Source organism: Salvelinus sp. IW2-2015, linkage group LG13, assembly GCF_002910315.2.
Source record: "Salvelinus sp. IW2-2015 linkage group LG13, ASM291031v2, whole genome shotgun sequence".
NCBI lineage: Eukaryota > Metazoa > Chordata > Actinopteri > Salmoniformes > Salmonidae > Salvelinus > Salvelinus sp. IW2-2015.
The window spans coordinates 42,823,242-42,838,424 of record NC_036853.1 but is presented as its reverse complement, the minus strand read 5'-3'; the positions used below and the strand labels follow the sequence as shown (position 1 = coordinate 42,838,424).

Sequence of the window (15,183 nt, the reverse complement as noted above, 5' to 3'; positions counted from 1 at the left end):
GCAGTTTGTTTTAGCTCACTGGTTGTGCTCCTGCAAAGGGTAAAACCACGGACTAGAACAATGAGACAGGTGTTTCACTGGATTATAAATGTGAAGCATCCGCTTGGCGTTTCCACTCACTAATGGGCAGTGGGAGGAGATGGATTTTGGCAGACATTCTGCAAATTTTCTTATCGATTAAACATTTGATCTCAATACAGTTGTCTGTTCAAAAAACTAGAATATGTTATGAACATAGTGGACTAAGTATTGTAGACCTTGTCCTATGCAAACGTTTTTAAAAATCGTGTTGTTTAGAAGGTGCGCAAAGGCGAATTGAGTTCTTGCACACGCGCACTTCACAGAATAGGCGTCCCCTAACGCAAATATGCAGATTATGCTAGAACACGCCAATAGGATCTCGCTAACTCGTGCTTGAATCTGCCCACTATTGGTAAATTGTTCCCCATTGGAAACGAGGGGCGATTGTCTATCTTGGTTTAGTTATAAAACATCTTCGGTAAAACAGTAACAAATGTGTTGCTCACTGCTGCCATCCTCTGTATCATTGCGCCATAACAGTTGTTACACGGTCAGACTCATTAATGTTTCAGCACAGTTGAATAGCGGAAGTTATCAGTATACTTGGTGTCTTTCTATTTACAGTGTTGCCAACTTAGCGACTAGTCGCTATATTTAGCGAGTATTCAGACCCCTCTAGCGACACATTTTCAAAAAAGCGACTAGCGACAAATCTAGCGACTTTTTCTGGTGTTATTGGAGACTTTTGGAGACTCTGACGTGAAAGCACGTATCGTTCTTACTCTTCTCAACGAGCAGCGGGTGCTGCGGTGGGCCGGGCCCCACGCCCAGTCCTCGCGCAGCAGTCCCTCCCAGCTGCAGTCAGAGCATGTTCATCACTCCTCGTCTAGACTGCAAATGAATCGCATGCGGGAAGCCGCCGCTGGATAATGCGGCCCTGGTTTACATAAATTTTTTTTTTTTTAATTAACCTGAATTAGGGCCAGACTAGTTACCATAATTTTCTCACATTGCCATTGACAGTTTTTTTCTATTGTGTCTTTAGTTCATTTTTAGATTGTTAATGTAGATTGTATACAAAAAAATGTTATGGTTAAAAATGTTAATGTTTTACTGTGACTTGTTGTAGGCTCCTAAGTGGACCATAAGGTTAAAAACCAAACCAAATTAAGAAAAATAAAATAAAAAAATAAAAAATTTAATTAAAAACTAAGTAACTCCGCCAGTGTCTCTTTTGGGTCACTTTTGCCGGTCCCAAGCCCGGATAAAGCAGGAGGGTTGGAATTGTGACATAAAAAAAACAAGAATTGACAGAAGAAAGTTCATTTGTAGTTCTAAACATATTTAGGGTGTTTTTTTACTCACTTTTTGTCTCTCCCACGACGTTATTCCTTTCTCCTACAGAATCCATCACAATTACATGCACATTGCCAATTATGCAAATTAGGCGATGACGTCATTTAGCTACTTATAGCGACTTTTAGGACAGCCAATAGCTACTTTCCTTACTGAGGAGTTGACAACAGTGATTTGGTAGCGTGCACTGAGAAAATGGGCTACATTATCGTAAGATCCGCAGGTTTTACATTCTGTCTCTAGGACTAGGCTACTTGTTTTCAGGATATTCAATATTCTATGTGACAAGAAATTGTAGATCACATTAAGGCCTATTAGAAAAATACAAATACACTTTAACTTTGTTAAAGCAAAGCCCCTGAACTTTCGTGTATTTTCTGCACTATGCAATGATATGAGCAGTGACCATGTGACGCTTTTACAACATACAGAAGAGAGCTGGTTATCAAGGGTCAAAGTATTGACACATTTTTTAATTGAGAGGAGCTTAAAGTTTTCTTTCCTGACCATCATTTTCACTTGTCTGACCACTTGTATGATGACGAATTTCCCACACAACTGGTCTATCTGGGTGATGTTTTTTCTTTCCTGAATGATCTGAATCTAGGATTACAGGGACTCTCCGCAACTATATTCAATGTATGGGACAAAATTCCGGCTATGATTAAGAAGTTAGAGCTCTTCTCTGTCTGCATTAACAAGAACAACAACACAGGTCTTTCCATCATTGTATGATTTTTTTGTGTGCAAATTAATTCAAGCTTACGGACAATGTCAAATGTGATATAGTGAAGCACCTGAGTGAGTTGGGTGAGCAATTATGCAGGTACTTTCCTGAAACGGATGACACAAACAACTGGATTCGTTATCCCTTTCATGCCCTGCCTCCAGTCCACTTACCGATATCTGAACAAGAGAGCCTCATCGAAATTGCAACAAGCGGTTCTGTGAAAAATGAATTTAATCAGAAGCCACTGCCAGATTTCTGGATTGGGCTGCACTCAGAGTATCTTGCCTTGGCAACTCCAGCTGTTAAGACCCTTTGCAACCATGTACCTATGTGAGAGTGGATTCTCGGCTCTCACTAGCATGAAAAATAAATACAGGCAGAGACTGTGTGTGGAAAAATTATTTAAGACTGAGACTCTCCAATACAACCCAACATTGCAGAGTTATGTGCATCCTTTCAAGCTCACCCTTCTCATTAACCTGTGATGAGTTATTCACAATTTTCAATGAACAAATAAGGTTTTATATGTAAGATGGTTAAATAAGGAGCAAAATTATTGATTATTATTATATTATTATTTGTGCCCTGGTCCTATAAGAGCTCTTTGTCACTTCCCACGAGCTGGGTTGTGACAAAAACTTACACTCATTCTTATGTTTAATAAATGTATCGTATAGTGTGTGGCAGGCTTACAATGATGGCAAAAAACAACATTTGAGAGTGTGCTGACCGTGGTGCTAGAGGGGGTACGTTGAATGTTGAATGTTTGAAGGGGTACGGGACTATAAAAAGTTTGGGAACCACTGCCCTACCGGAAGGGGTGATGCAGAGAGGAAGAGGCGAAGCGAGAGATAACATCTCCCCAAAATCTGTTCAAAATAAGCCCAATACGTTTGTCTTGATTTATTTTGGACCTAAACTTGTTGCCTGCCTTTCCCGCCTTTGGGACAACGGTCGGTTGCTATCTCACTAAAACGAGCCCATTGACTTCCATTGTTTGGGCATCTCCTCATTATACACAAATCTCTGGCTGAACAAACCAGAGGTTTCATTTCCGGATTTTAGAACAAACTGGCGAGCTCTATAAGCAATGGGGACACATTGGGTGTTTCTCAATATGCATTATACCGTGCTCCACACTCTCATGCTCCGAGTGTGTTCTCCGACCACGTTCTCTTGAGTACTTTCTTGTGAGGACGAGAGTGTGGAGAATGAATAAAACAATACATTTGAGAACCACTCGCATCCCCCCTACTGTATTACCTCACGCTTCACCTCCCCATTCACTGAAGCTTCTTCCAGCTGTCTTAAAATATAGTTCAATTCATAAATGTGTTCAGTTATAAATCTACTGATATCTTGCCACAGATTCCTAACATGAATAGAATGCCAAAAAATATGTTTCTGGGTGGTAATTTTTATCACTTCATATAGTGGTTGGCAGGATAATATGTATTAATACTTTTTAAAGAAACTTCCTTAATTTAGTTAATAACTAGGTACAGTTGAAGTCAGAAGTTTACATACACCTTAGCCAAATACATTTTAACTCAGTTTTTCACAATTCCTGACATTTAATCCTAGTAATAATTCCCTGTCTTAGGTCAGTTAGGATCACCACTTTATTTTAAGAATGTGAAATGTCAGAATAATAGTAGAGAGAATGATTTATTTCAGCTTTTATTTCTTTCATCGCATTCGCAGTGGGTCAGAAGTTTACATACACTCAATTATTATTTGGTAGCATTGCCTTTAAATTGTTTCACTTGGGTCAAACATTTCAGGTAGCCTTCCACAAGCTTCCCACAATAAGTTGGGTGAATTTTGGCCCATTCCTCCTGACACAGCTGGTGTAACTGAGTCAGGTTTGTAGGCCTCCTTGCTCGCACACGATTTTTCACTTCTGCCCACACATTTTCTGTAGGATTGAGGTCAGGGCTTTGTGATGGCCACTCCAATACCTTGACGTTGTTGTCCTTAAGCCATTTTGCCACAACTTTGTAAATATGCTTGGTGTCATTGTCCATTTGGAAGACTCATTTGCAACCAAGCTTTAACTTACTGACTGATGTCTTGAGATGTTGCTTCAATATATCCACATAATTTTCCTCCCTCATGGTGCCATCTAGTTTGTGAAGTGCATCAGTCCCTCCTGCTGTAAGCACCCCCACAACATGATGCTGCATCACGGTTGGGATGATGTTCTTCAGCTTGCAAGCCTCCCCCTTTTTCCTCCAAACATAACGATGGTCATTATGGCCAAACAGTTCTATTTTTGTTTCATCAGACCAGAGGACATTTCTCCAAAAAGTACAATCTTTGTCTCCATGTGCAGTTGCAAACCGTAGTCCTTAGTATTGGTTATGCCAAAATATGTAAGTTCTTCTTTCACTGGAATACCATAACATGAGGGTGTCACACAATCTTTGACAGCCATGAGTTCACATTTATTAATGTTAAGACATAGACCTGATGCTTTGGAAAATGATTCTATCACATTGCTCGATATGGGAATCTGACTAGCGTCTTTCAGAAAATAGTCAGCCAGCTGGCTTATAATATTTATTTTTTTACCAGCTATGGAAATACCTTAATAGGAAATACCTATTATTTAAAGAATGTAAGAAGTTGGATGATTTATAAAAACAGATACGGTGAGATAGGACAACCTTGCCTAATTCCTCTCTTTAACTCAAATCTAGGTGAAGTGCCAAGTGTCAGTTTAATAGAGCTGTTACCATTCGTATAGAGAGTCTTAATAGCCTTACAGGAAACATCACCAACACCAAATTTCTCAAGTGAATGGACGAGGAACGGATGTTCCACTGTGTCAAAAGCTTTAGAAAAATCCCAATATTATATGAAGCTATCCTTGGTTATTAGGTCTGAGTAGTCAAGTATGCCTAATACTAGTCTGACATTGTTAGAAATACAGTACCAGTCAAAAGTTTGGACACACCTTCTCATTCAATGGTTTTTATATATTTTTTTACTATTTTCAACATTTCGAATAATAGTGAAGACGTCAAAACTATAAAATAATGAATATGGAATCATGTAGTAAACAAAAAAGTGTTAAACAAATCAAAATATATTTTAGATTCTTTAAAGTATTCACCCTTTGCCTTTATGACAACTTTGTATACTCTTGGCATTCTCTCAACTAGCTTCATGAGAAATGCTTTTCCAATAGCCTTGAAGGAGTTCCCACATATGCTGAGCACTTGTTGGCTGCTTTTCCTTCACTCTGCGGTCCAACCCCATCCCAAACCATCTCAACCCTATCCCAAACCAACCCCCATCCCAAACCATCTCAATTCGGTTGAGGTCGGTTGATTGTGGAGGCCAGGTCATCTGATGCAGCACTCCATCATTCTCGTTCTTGGTCAAATAGCCCTTACACAGTCTGGAGGTGTGTTGTGTCATTGTCCTGTTGAAAAACAAATGATAATGAAACAAATGATAACCGCAAACCAAATGGGATGGCGTATCACTGCAGAATGCAGCTCCATGTTCCATGCTTCACGGTGGGAACCACACATGCGGTGGTCATCCGTTCACTTACTCTGAATCCAACGGTGGTTGGAAGCAAAAATCTCAAATTTGGACTCATCAGACCAAAGGACAGATTTCCACCGGTTTAATGTCTATTGTTTCTTGGCCCAAGAAAGTCTCTCCTTATTATTTGTGTCCTTTATTAGTGGTTTCTTTGCAGGAATTCGACCATAAAGGCTTGATTCACGCAGTCTCCTCTGAAGAGTTGATGTTGAGTTGTGTCTGTTACTTGAACTCTGTGAAGCATTTATTTGGACTGCAATCTGAGGTGCAGTTAACACTAATGTATTTATCCTCTGCAGCAGAGGTAACTCTGGGTCTTCCTTTCCTGTGGTGGTCCTCATGAGAGGCAGTTTCATCATAGCGCTTGATGGTTTTTGTGGTTACACTTGAAGAAACTTTAAAAGTTCTTGAAATATTCCGGATTGGCTGACCTTCATGTCTTAAAGTAATGATGGACTGTCTTTTATTTTTGCTTATTTGAGCTGTTCTTGCTATAATATGGATTTGGTCTTTTACCAAATAGGGCTATCTTCTGTATACCACCCCTACCATGTCACAACACAACTGATTGGCTAAAACGCATTAAGAAGGAAAGAAATTCCACAAATTAACTTTTAACAAGGCACACCTGTTAATTGAAATGCATTTCAGGTGACTACCTCATGAATCTGGTTAAGAGAATGCCACGAGTGTGCAAAGCTATCATCAAGGCAAAGGGCGGCGACATGATTTATAAAATATATTTGGATTTGTTTTCGGTTACTACCTGATTTCATATGTGTTATTTCATAGTGTTGATGTCTTCATTATTATTATACAATGTAGAAAATAGTACAAATAAAGAAAAACCCTTGAATGAATAGGTGTTCTAAAACTTTTGACAGGTAGTGTATATATATAAAACGATAACAGTTTTAGATTTTTTTCGATTTGTGTGTATTGTTGAGAAATTGTTAGATATTACTTGTTAGATATTACTGCACTGTTGGAGCTAGAAACAAGAGCATTTCGCTACACTCACAATAACATCTGCTTTGATTTGATATGTGTTCCCCATGTACTTTTTGTATTGATTTGTTGTTAATAATAAAACAATTATACAACTTGTCCAGCTATGGCAATGGCAACAATAGACGAAACAAGATATACACAAAGCAAATGTTTTGATACATAATTATCAGCTAGATATGTGAATCGTAATAATCTAGCTAGTCAGCTAGTTAAACGGCCAAACATGACCTACAACTAATGTTATGCGGGGCGGCAGGTAGCCTAGTGGTTAGAGCTTTGGGCCAGTAACCGAAAGGTTGCTAGATCAAATCCCTGAGCTGACAAGGTAAAAATCTTCCGTTCTGAACAAGACAGTTAACCCACTGTTCCTTGGCCGTCATTGTAAATAAGAATTTGTTCTTAACTGACTTGCCTAAAGGTAAAATTAAAAATATGCAAGGTAGATGTACATTTTTCATGGGTAGCCACCAATTTTTCCTGGCTAGTCAGTTAACTTACAATACCTATTTACTGAACCGTCTTCCAGCCAGGACAACAATGGCAATAGAGAAGAATATATACACAAAGCAACCCTTTTACTTCTTAACTATCAGCTAGCTATATGTGAATCGTGGTAATGTAGCTAACCAGATAGTTTAACAGGCAAAAATGACCTAAAACAAATATTATGCAAGATAGGTGTCAATTCTTCATTGACAGCTTGCTAACAATTTTTTCATGGCTATCTGGCTGGCTAGCAAATAGTAGTAGTAGCTCGCCAGTTACCCCTATTGACTTATTATGGGCTTGCTATCTATGGTACATAGCCAGGTAAACATGCCAAAATTAACACAGCATGTATTTATTAACATATCAAGATAACATATTGCAGTCAGGCAACCATACTGTATGAGATGTGAATAGGCAACATTTCATTCTGAAGTCAGAGTGTATTTTCTCTCAAATAATGAGAGAAATAATGTCAGCTCAAATAATGTCCGCCATTGATTTCAATACATTTTTGCGTCCATTTTTTTGTGGTTGCGTCATATTTCTTTGCATACTTCCATTGAAGCTTGCATCGATACATTCTTCAAAATATGTTCAAACGGAGTACGCATTCGAGAAGTGCTCTCCGTGCTCCGTTTCGCATACTTTGATTTGGACTCATACTCCAGCCTCCCTGGTCCAATTTGCGTGTTCGGAGCATGAGCAGCTCGAGTCTTCCAATAATCACTCTACAATAATCATTGATTTATCAGTTGTTAGTTTAATATGACATTTTACAATTAAGGTATAGACACATATAACGCCTCAAAGGAGTATGGATTTTGAGAAACACCCATTGTGCTTTCAAGACAACTGGGAACTCTGAAAAAACTAGGTCAAATCATGACGTCAGTGATCTTCAGGTCGAAAGTCGGAGCTCTGGAAGTTTCCGACTTGGAATTAAAATAACATTTTATTCTTCACATGCTTCGTAAACAACAGGTGTATACTAACAGTGAAATGCTTCCTTACGGGCCCTTCCCAACAATGCAGCAAAAGAAAATAGAGAAATAATAGAAAAGTAAAACAATTAATAATACAAGTAATAATAGATACATAATGAGTAACAATAATTTGGCTATATACAAGGGGTGCCAGTACCGAGTCGATGTGCAGGGGTACGTCCGATGTCCACCAGATGCAGATGCGTTTTGTTTTGCCTGATGTGTACCTCGCTTTTCAACTAGCTAAAAACTAGCTAGTTGGAGTCTGTGTGTGTACTTCCATTTGTACCACCACATGGTAAAGCAAAGCAAGAGTTGAAAATATTGAACGCATGCGGTACACAGAACGCACCGCAGCCTAGTGTGGCATCCCCAACATTGCGTTGCTGACTGCTCCATTGACAACGAATGACCTCCGCCAGAAAGCAAAGAGTTTGATGCATCAGGTGCAGAGGAGGATGGTGGGAGGAACAATAGGAAGACAGGCTCATTGTAATGTCTGGAATGCAATTAATGGAACGGTATCAAACACATAAAACATATGGAAACCACACATTTGACTCCATTCCATTATTCCATTCCAGCCATTACAATGAGCCAGTCCTCCTATAGCTCCTCCCACCAGTCTCCACTGATCTGGTAGACATGCATCTGGTGGACATACCAAGCCTAACTACAGTAATGGATGTTACTGTTTAATCAGGGAGCCACAAAGATGAAGTAGCCTAAACAAATGTAATCTCTGAATTCACGTTGTTTGCTAATAATGTAGCCACAGAATAGAAAGAAGCTAAAACAAATTATTTTGTATTAATATTTTGCATTGTTAAAAGTTGAGAGATACTGTTTCATTCACGCAAAGTAATGAGACTGGATGTGTGAGTATGCCCAATGCCTCCAGGATAAATTATGGTAAAGTTGGCCTCATGTATAGGCCCTTGAAAAAAAATCTATAAAATCAAAGACATCCAAAATCCATCAGATTAAGAGTTCTTAATGAAGGCAAATAATGAATCTCAGTGATTGACAGTATACAGGTATTATTGCACGTTGACTAACCAATTGCAGTGAAATGAGATTAAATCTAGTCATGATCAATTTCATAAATTTCACTTCATCTAAAGTAGATTGGCTTGATAGCAGCATTGACGTTGTTGGTTTGCTAGAAAGCAAAATTTTACACATCGTTAACTTTTGGGAAAACTGGTCCAGCTAGCTATTGTTAGTTCAAATAAAGCAAAATKATGTACTAATACGAAAGTTCAATTGTAAACTATAAAGTATAAACCCACCAGAGTTTAATTTATGAAGAAGGTCCCAGGCGGAGGGTCCTCGGTTGAACGTGGACGAGCATCTGGACAGTCCATGCACTTTGAAACCTACGCCCACCGTGACGTAGAGCACCGCCCCCGAGCGAAATGACCTGGAAAGAATGTGTCCCTTCACCCCGGCTCCACCCACCACCTACGCCCTCTGGTTACACAAGGAGAGGATTTTATTAATGCGTTCGTTTAGGAACCGGCTTYCACCCTGCCGTGAGCCAGGTGCCAAATCGGCTCAAAACAAAAGTGACGTGGTAATGAGTAGGATTCTGTGTTTCCCCCTGCCATCAGTGATTGCTTTTGATAAAAATACTTTATCTGAATTCCCAATTAAACTAAAATAGATGTATGTTTCTGAACTACACATCACGCTGCCGTGTTTACAACATGACCGAGCGGTGCAGATTACTTTTTCTATTTGAGATTATTAGAATGGTGCTCCACCCTCACTACTTTTACCCGTTCATGTCATGGACCATAGCCCGGTGCACTTAATCGAACACCCTCAAGATTGACGGGCTCTGCAAAGTTTGTGACAACCTCGATGGTTTATTCCGACAATTGTCAAGAATTGTGATTTCGCCAGACAGGTAGGCTACAGAGATCACGAACGCCATCAACATATATTCAAAAAAATTGCATGCCAAATCCGAAATACGTTGGACTTCAAAGACCGTAAGCGACTGAGGAATGTGTGTTCATTTGGGTGTGTTTTCCTCAATTATTACTACAAGCTATAGCTTATAGTCAGTGGTGGAAAAACGACACAATAGTCATGCTTGAGTTAAATTAAAGATACCTTAATAGAAAATGACTAGAAAAGTAAAAGTAACCCAGTAAAATACTATTTCAGTAAAAGACTAAAAGTATTTGGTTTTAAATATACTTAAAAAACCTTTTTTCAATTTTCGGCTATAATGACATACCCAAATCTAACTGCTAGTAGCTCAAGCCTTGAAGCAAGAATATGCATATTCTTGGTACAATTTGAAAGGAAACAGTTGAGTTTGTGGAAATGTGAAAGGAATGTAGGAGAATATAACACAATAGATCTGGTAAAAGATAATACGAAGAAAAAAAAAAACCCGTTCTTTTGTATTTCTTTTATACCATCTTTGAAATGCAAGTGAAAGGTCATTCAATGAACCATTGTATTTCTGTTCAATTATTTTATCAAGACTGCCCAAATGTGCCTAATTTGTTTATTAATAACTTTTCATGTTCAAAATTGTGCACTCTCCTCAAACAATAGCATGGTATACTTTCACTGTAATAGCTACTGTAAATTGGGCAGTGCAGTTAGATTAACAAGAATTTAAGCTTTCTGCCAATATCAGATATGTCTATGTCCTGGGAAATGTTCTTGTTACTTACAACCTCATGCTAATCGCATTAGCCAATGTTAGCTTAACCGTCCCGTGGACAGGACACTGATCCCGAATAAGTTTTAAGTGTAAAAAAAAGATTGTAATTGCTAAAATATACTTTAGTATCAAAAGTATAAATAATTTCAAATTCCTTATATTAAGCAAACCACACGGAACCATTTTTTAATTTTTAATTTACGGATAGCCAGGTGTAACAGTATAACTTTAGACCGTCCCCTCGCCCGGATACGGGCGCGAACCAGGGACCCTCTGCACACATCAACAACAGTCACCCAYGAAGCGTCGTTACCCATCGCTCCACAAAAGCCGCGGCCCTTGCAGAGCAAGGGGAACCACTACTTCTAGGTTTCAGAGCAAGTGACGTAACCGACTGAAAGGCTGCTAGCGCGCACCACCGCTAACTAGCTAGCCATTTCGTATCCGTTACACTCACCCCCCTTTCGACCTCCTCCTTTTCCGCAGCAACCAGTGATCCGGGTCAACAGCATCAATGTAACAGTATAAGTTTAGACCGTCCCCTCGCCCCGACACGGGCGCGAACCAGGGACCCTCTGCACACATCAACAACAGTCACCCACGAAGCGTCGTTACCCATCGCTCCACAAAAGACGCGGCCCTTGCAGAGCAAGGGGAACCACTACTTCTAYGTTTCAGAGCAAGTGACGTAACCGACTGAAAGGCTGCTAGCGCGCACCACCGCTAACTAGCTAGCCATTTCGCATCCGTTACACAGGGGCGCACTCAAAATCTCAGACATCTTTACAAATGAAATATTTGTGTTTAGTGAGTCCGCCAGATCAGAAGCAGTAGGGATGACCAGGGATGTTCTCTTGAAAGTGTGTGAATTTGACAATTTTTCTGTCTTGCTAAGCATTCAACATGTAATGAGTACTTTTGGGTGTCAGGGAAAATGTATGGAGTAAAAAGTACATTATTTTCTTTAGGAATGTAGTAAAGTAAAAGTTGTCAAAAATACAAGTAGTAAACTACAGATACCCCCCCAAAACTACTTAAGTAGTACTTAAGTACTTTACACCACTGCCTATAGTGTTTATATGTGTTTAAACCTATTCGTATTAGAGAAGTAGGCTAAACAGAAATTGTAGTATTGGCTAAATTAAGCATGTAGTGTAGTATAGATATTTACCCTCCCCACGTCTCTGTAATACCAGCCTGGCAGGTAAACCTGGCTTTTCAATAGCCTTTCCTAAATATTCTAAATGTAAATATGACAGGGCATATCTTTCAAAAATATCTACAAGGTTAGGTAGACAATGGTTAGCCTACTACAAGTCTATAGTGTTAGGCAAATATTATAAATGTATAAAGAAGTGTACTGAAATATAGAATAGTATAGAATAGTATAGAATAGTTTAATGGACTTAAAATCCCAACTTTGACCTAAAGGCTTCATCCTCCCAATTTAAATCAGTTTATATTTATGTGCATTAGTTAGGCTACAGGTTAGTTTAATGATAAAACATGGTTGCTCTGTGGACACTATGAGATCCTGATTGTGTATTTTGTTTTTCTTCTAGGTTACATAAAATAGCTAGGACCATGCCTTTATTTCATCCAATACTCCTGTTGGTTCTGGTAAGCTTCCAAGCCTGCTCCTCTACACACAGCCAGGAGGCTGCCTCCAACATGGCCCCACCAGAGGCCACGGAGTATAACAAAACTGTCTATGCAGCCTGCAAAATGAGACCCAGCACCAAACTAGGCGAAGGTCTACCTAACGTGTATGGACAGGTGCTGTTCAAGCAGGAATACCCTGAGGGAAGCCTCAAAGTCCTCTTTCTTCTCCATGGTTTCCCAAGTCATAGTGATYATCAGCCAAAAGCCATCCACATCCACCAGTACGGGGATTTCAGCGAGGGCTGCGATTCCACAGGTGGCCATTACAACCCTTACAGGGTCCCCCATCCCAGCCACCCGGGGGACTTTGGGAACTTTGTGGCCCACCAGGGGAGGGTTCACAAGTTGACTGAATCAAGTGCCACTCTTTTCGGGGGGCTGTCGGTGCTTGGGCGGGCGGTGGTGGTCCATGAGAAGGCAGACGACCTAGGGCAGGGCGGGGATGCGGGGAGCCTGCTACATGGTAATGCTGGGCGGAGGCTGGCGTGCTGCACCATCGGGATGAGCAGTCCCAAACTGTGGGATAAGCACCATAATCGACAGCAGAGAAGAAGGGGATGGGAATCGTAGTTTATTCTTCTCTTTTCTTTCTGAGCTCACCACCTTTCATCGCAAGACAACTTCATTTCATTACTTTAATTTTATCCAGATCTAAATTACAAAAATGTTTCCTTCTCTTTTAAAGTCATGTTTATCTTTTATTTTAAGGGATAGGACAGGTTTACCATAGCTGATAGCAATTCATGTATCTTGTATTAAACGTTGAAAAGATCTTTATTGAAATTCCAAGTGTGCTTTGTAAATAATTTCTGAGAAATTTGTGTATTTCTTTCCATTACATTTCATTATACTTTTACCGGTATATCAAAAAAATATCTTTCAAATGAATACTGAATACTCTTATATTAGCTAGAAGATACCGACCCTACCGTTGTGTTTGTTTACACCGAGCTGCACTTGGGTCAAAACGCAATCATGTTTACATTAAGACACCGTGGTGATGGCACAAGATATGGGTCGGAAAACATACCTCAATCCAGGGATGGGATATGCTATTGTACTCCAAATGTTACCTTTATCCATACCGCTCGATTGAGAAGATTGAAATACTGATAGTTTTCCAGGGAAACTGCCCTTTTTGTTCTCATGCTAGCTAGCATTAGCAATTATGGAATGGCACATTGTGTTGAACAACAAAGGAGCTGATTGGCTGACACTTCCATTTCAAAATTGCTGCATTGGCTAATGAAAAGGGCAGTTTTCTGGGAAAACTAGCAGTATTTCAATCGTTTCGATTAAGCAATTTAACACAGGATTCAACAAAAAATAGACAATATAGGCCTAGGGTTTCAARCTTTGGTTGATTTCAAATTTTGTTCCAGTTTGTTGACAAGTTAATTATTGATATGTTGGATTCAACCAAAAATCAAAGTTAAAGAATATAGGACAGATGGAACTTTCCAAGCAGTAGATACATCTCTTTCAAATGTTTATATTTGTTTGTGTTGACAACCAAACACAATTCAATATCACTTTTATAATACAGTAAATAGCCAAATAAATTGTTTACAAATTATGTTGGATTCATGTCTTCAACTCAACCAACAATCCACCAGTTGCACGGATGGAACTATCCAAGCAGATACTAGCCAAGCAGTGTGCTTTTTGATGGTTGAAAGTAGTAATAACACATTGGAAATTCAACAAACTAACTGCTGGCTGTCTTTTTGAGTGGGCGAATAATAGGTTGTAATCTCATTGATCAATACCTCAACCAAATATTACCTGATTGTCCACGTTGAAATGATGTGGTGTGCCCAGTGGGAAGGGCATATGCCCAAAATCGCATGGTACAGTATATTGCACCTAGGTAAATCAATTTGAATTCTATCACTTTTTTTGACAGCACCAGTCTTTATTGGAATGAAACCTTACATACATATTTGCCCATTGTAAAAGTGCTCCGAAGTGACTTTTTGGACCTGAATGMCAAAATATTCAAGAGATAAAGGTCCTCAAAGTTGATCCATTTGGCATACCCCACCATACCATGAGACATCCAGGTCTTCACCACTGGAAAAGATAAATGGTTGGGATTGACATAATTTAAAAGCTTACAAACAGGGTTGTCAAACAATTTTATAATATAAAGTATTTTYTTAATAAAAATTGTCCCTTTTTAACCAGTTATCTAAAAAAGCATGAACACCAATTTTTTTCACGTTGTAGCTTAGACCCTATTTTACATCATGTCTGCCATTAGTTGAGACACAACATGCTCTTGAATACAGGGTGATATAGATACTTTTSTACCCGTTTCCTCCAGCATCTTCACAAGGTCCTTTACTATTGTTCTGGGATTGATTTGCACTTTTTGCACCAAAGTACATTCATCTCTAGGAGACAGAACGCGTCTCCTTCCTGAGCGGTATGACGGCTGCRTGGTCCCATGGTGTTTATACTTGCGTACTATTGTTTGTACAGATGAATGTGGTACCTTCAGGAGTTTGGAAATTGCTCCTAAGGATGAACCAGACTTGTGGAGGTCTACCATTTTTTTCTGAGGTCTTGGTTGATTTCTTTTGATTTTCCCATGATGTCAAGCAAAGAGGCACTGAGTTTGAAGGTAGGCCTTGAAATACATCCACAGGTATGCCTCCAATTGACTCAAATGATGTCAATTAGCC

At 39.4% G+C, this 15,183-nt stretch overlaps 1 protein-coding gene and 1 long non-coding RNA gene across 4 annotated transcripts; one reads left to right on the top strand and one right to left on the bottom strand.

The window, feature by feature from the left end:
- Positions 1–7,905: 7,905 nt before the first annotated feature.
- Positions 7,906–9,521, bottom strand: LOC139028551 (uncharacterized). Its single transcript, XR_011480800.1, has 2 exons — positions 9,441–9,521; positions 7,906–9,310 (listed from the first exon to the last, which is right to left on the bottom strand). It is a non-coding gene; the product is annotated as an uncharacterized lncRNA (long non-coding RNA).
- Positions 9,522–9,949: 428 nt separating this feature from the next.
- LOC111971522 (extracellular superoxide dismutase [Cu-Zn]) lies at positions 9,950–13,279 on the top strand. 3 transcript variants are annotated; one of them, XM_023998341.2, is made up of 2 exons: positions 9,950–10,145; positions 12,397–13,279. In XM_023998341.2, exons 1-2 carry the CDS (start codon positions 10,111–10,113, stop codon positions 13,064–13,066), a joined length of 705 nt encoding a protein of 234 aa, XP_023854109.1. In that variant the 5' UTR covers positions 9,950–10,110; the 3' UTR covers positions 13,067–13,279. The 3 variants fall into 3 exon arrangements, with proteins under 3 accessions (XP_023854109.1, XP_023854110.1, XP_023854111.1); XM_023998342.2 differs by having other exon boundaries at positions 9,954–10,060; XM_023998343.1 differs by having other exon boundaries at positions 10,096–10,176.
- Positions 13,280–15,183: the final 1,904 nt, after the last annotated feature.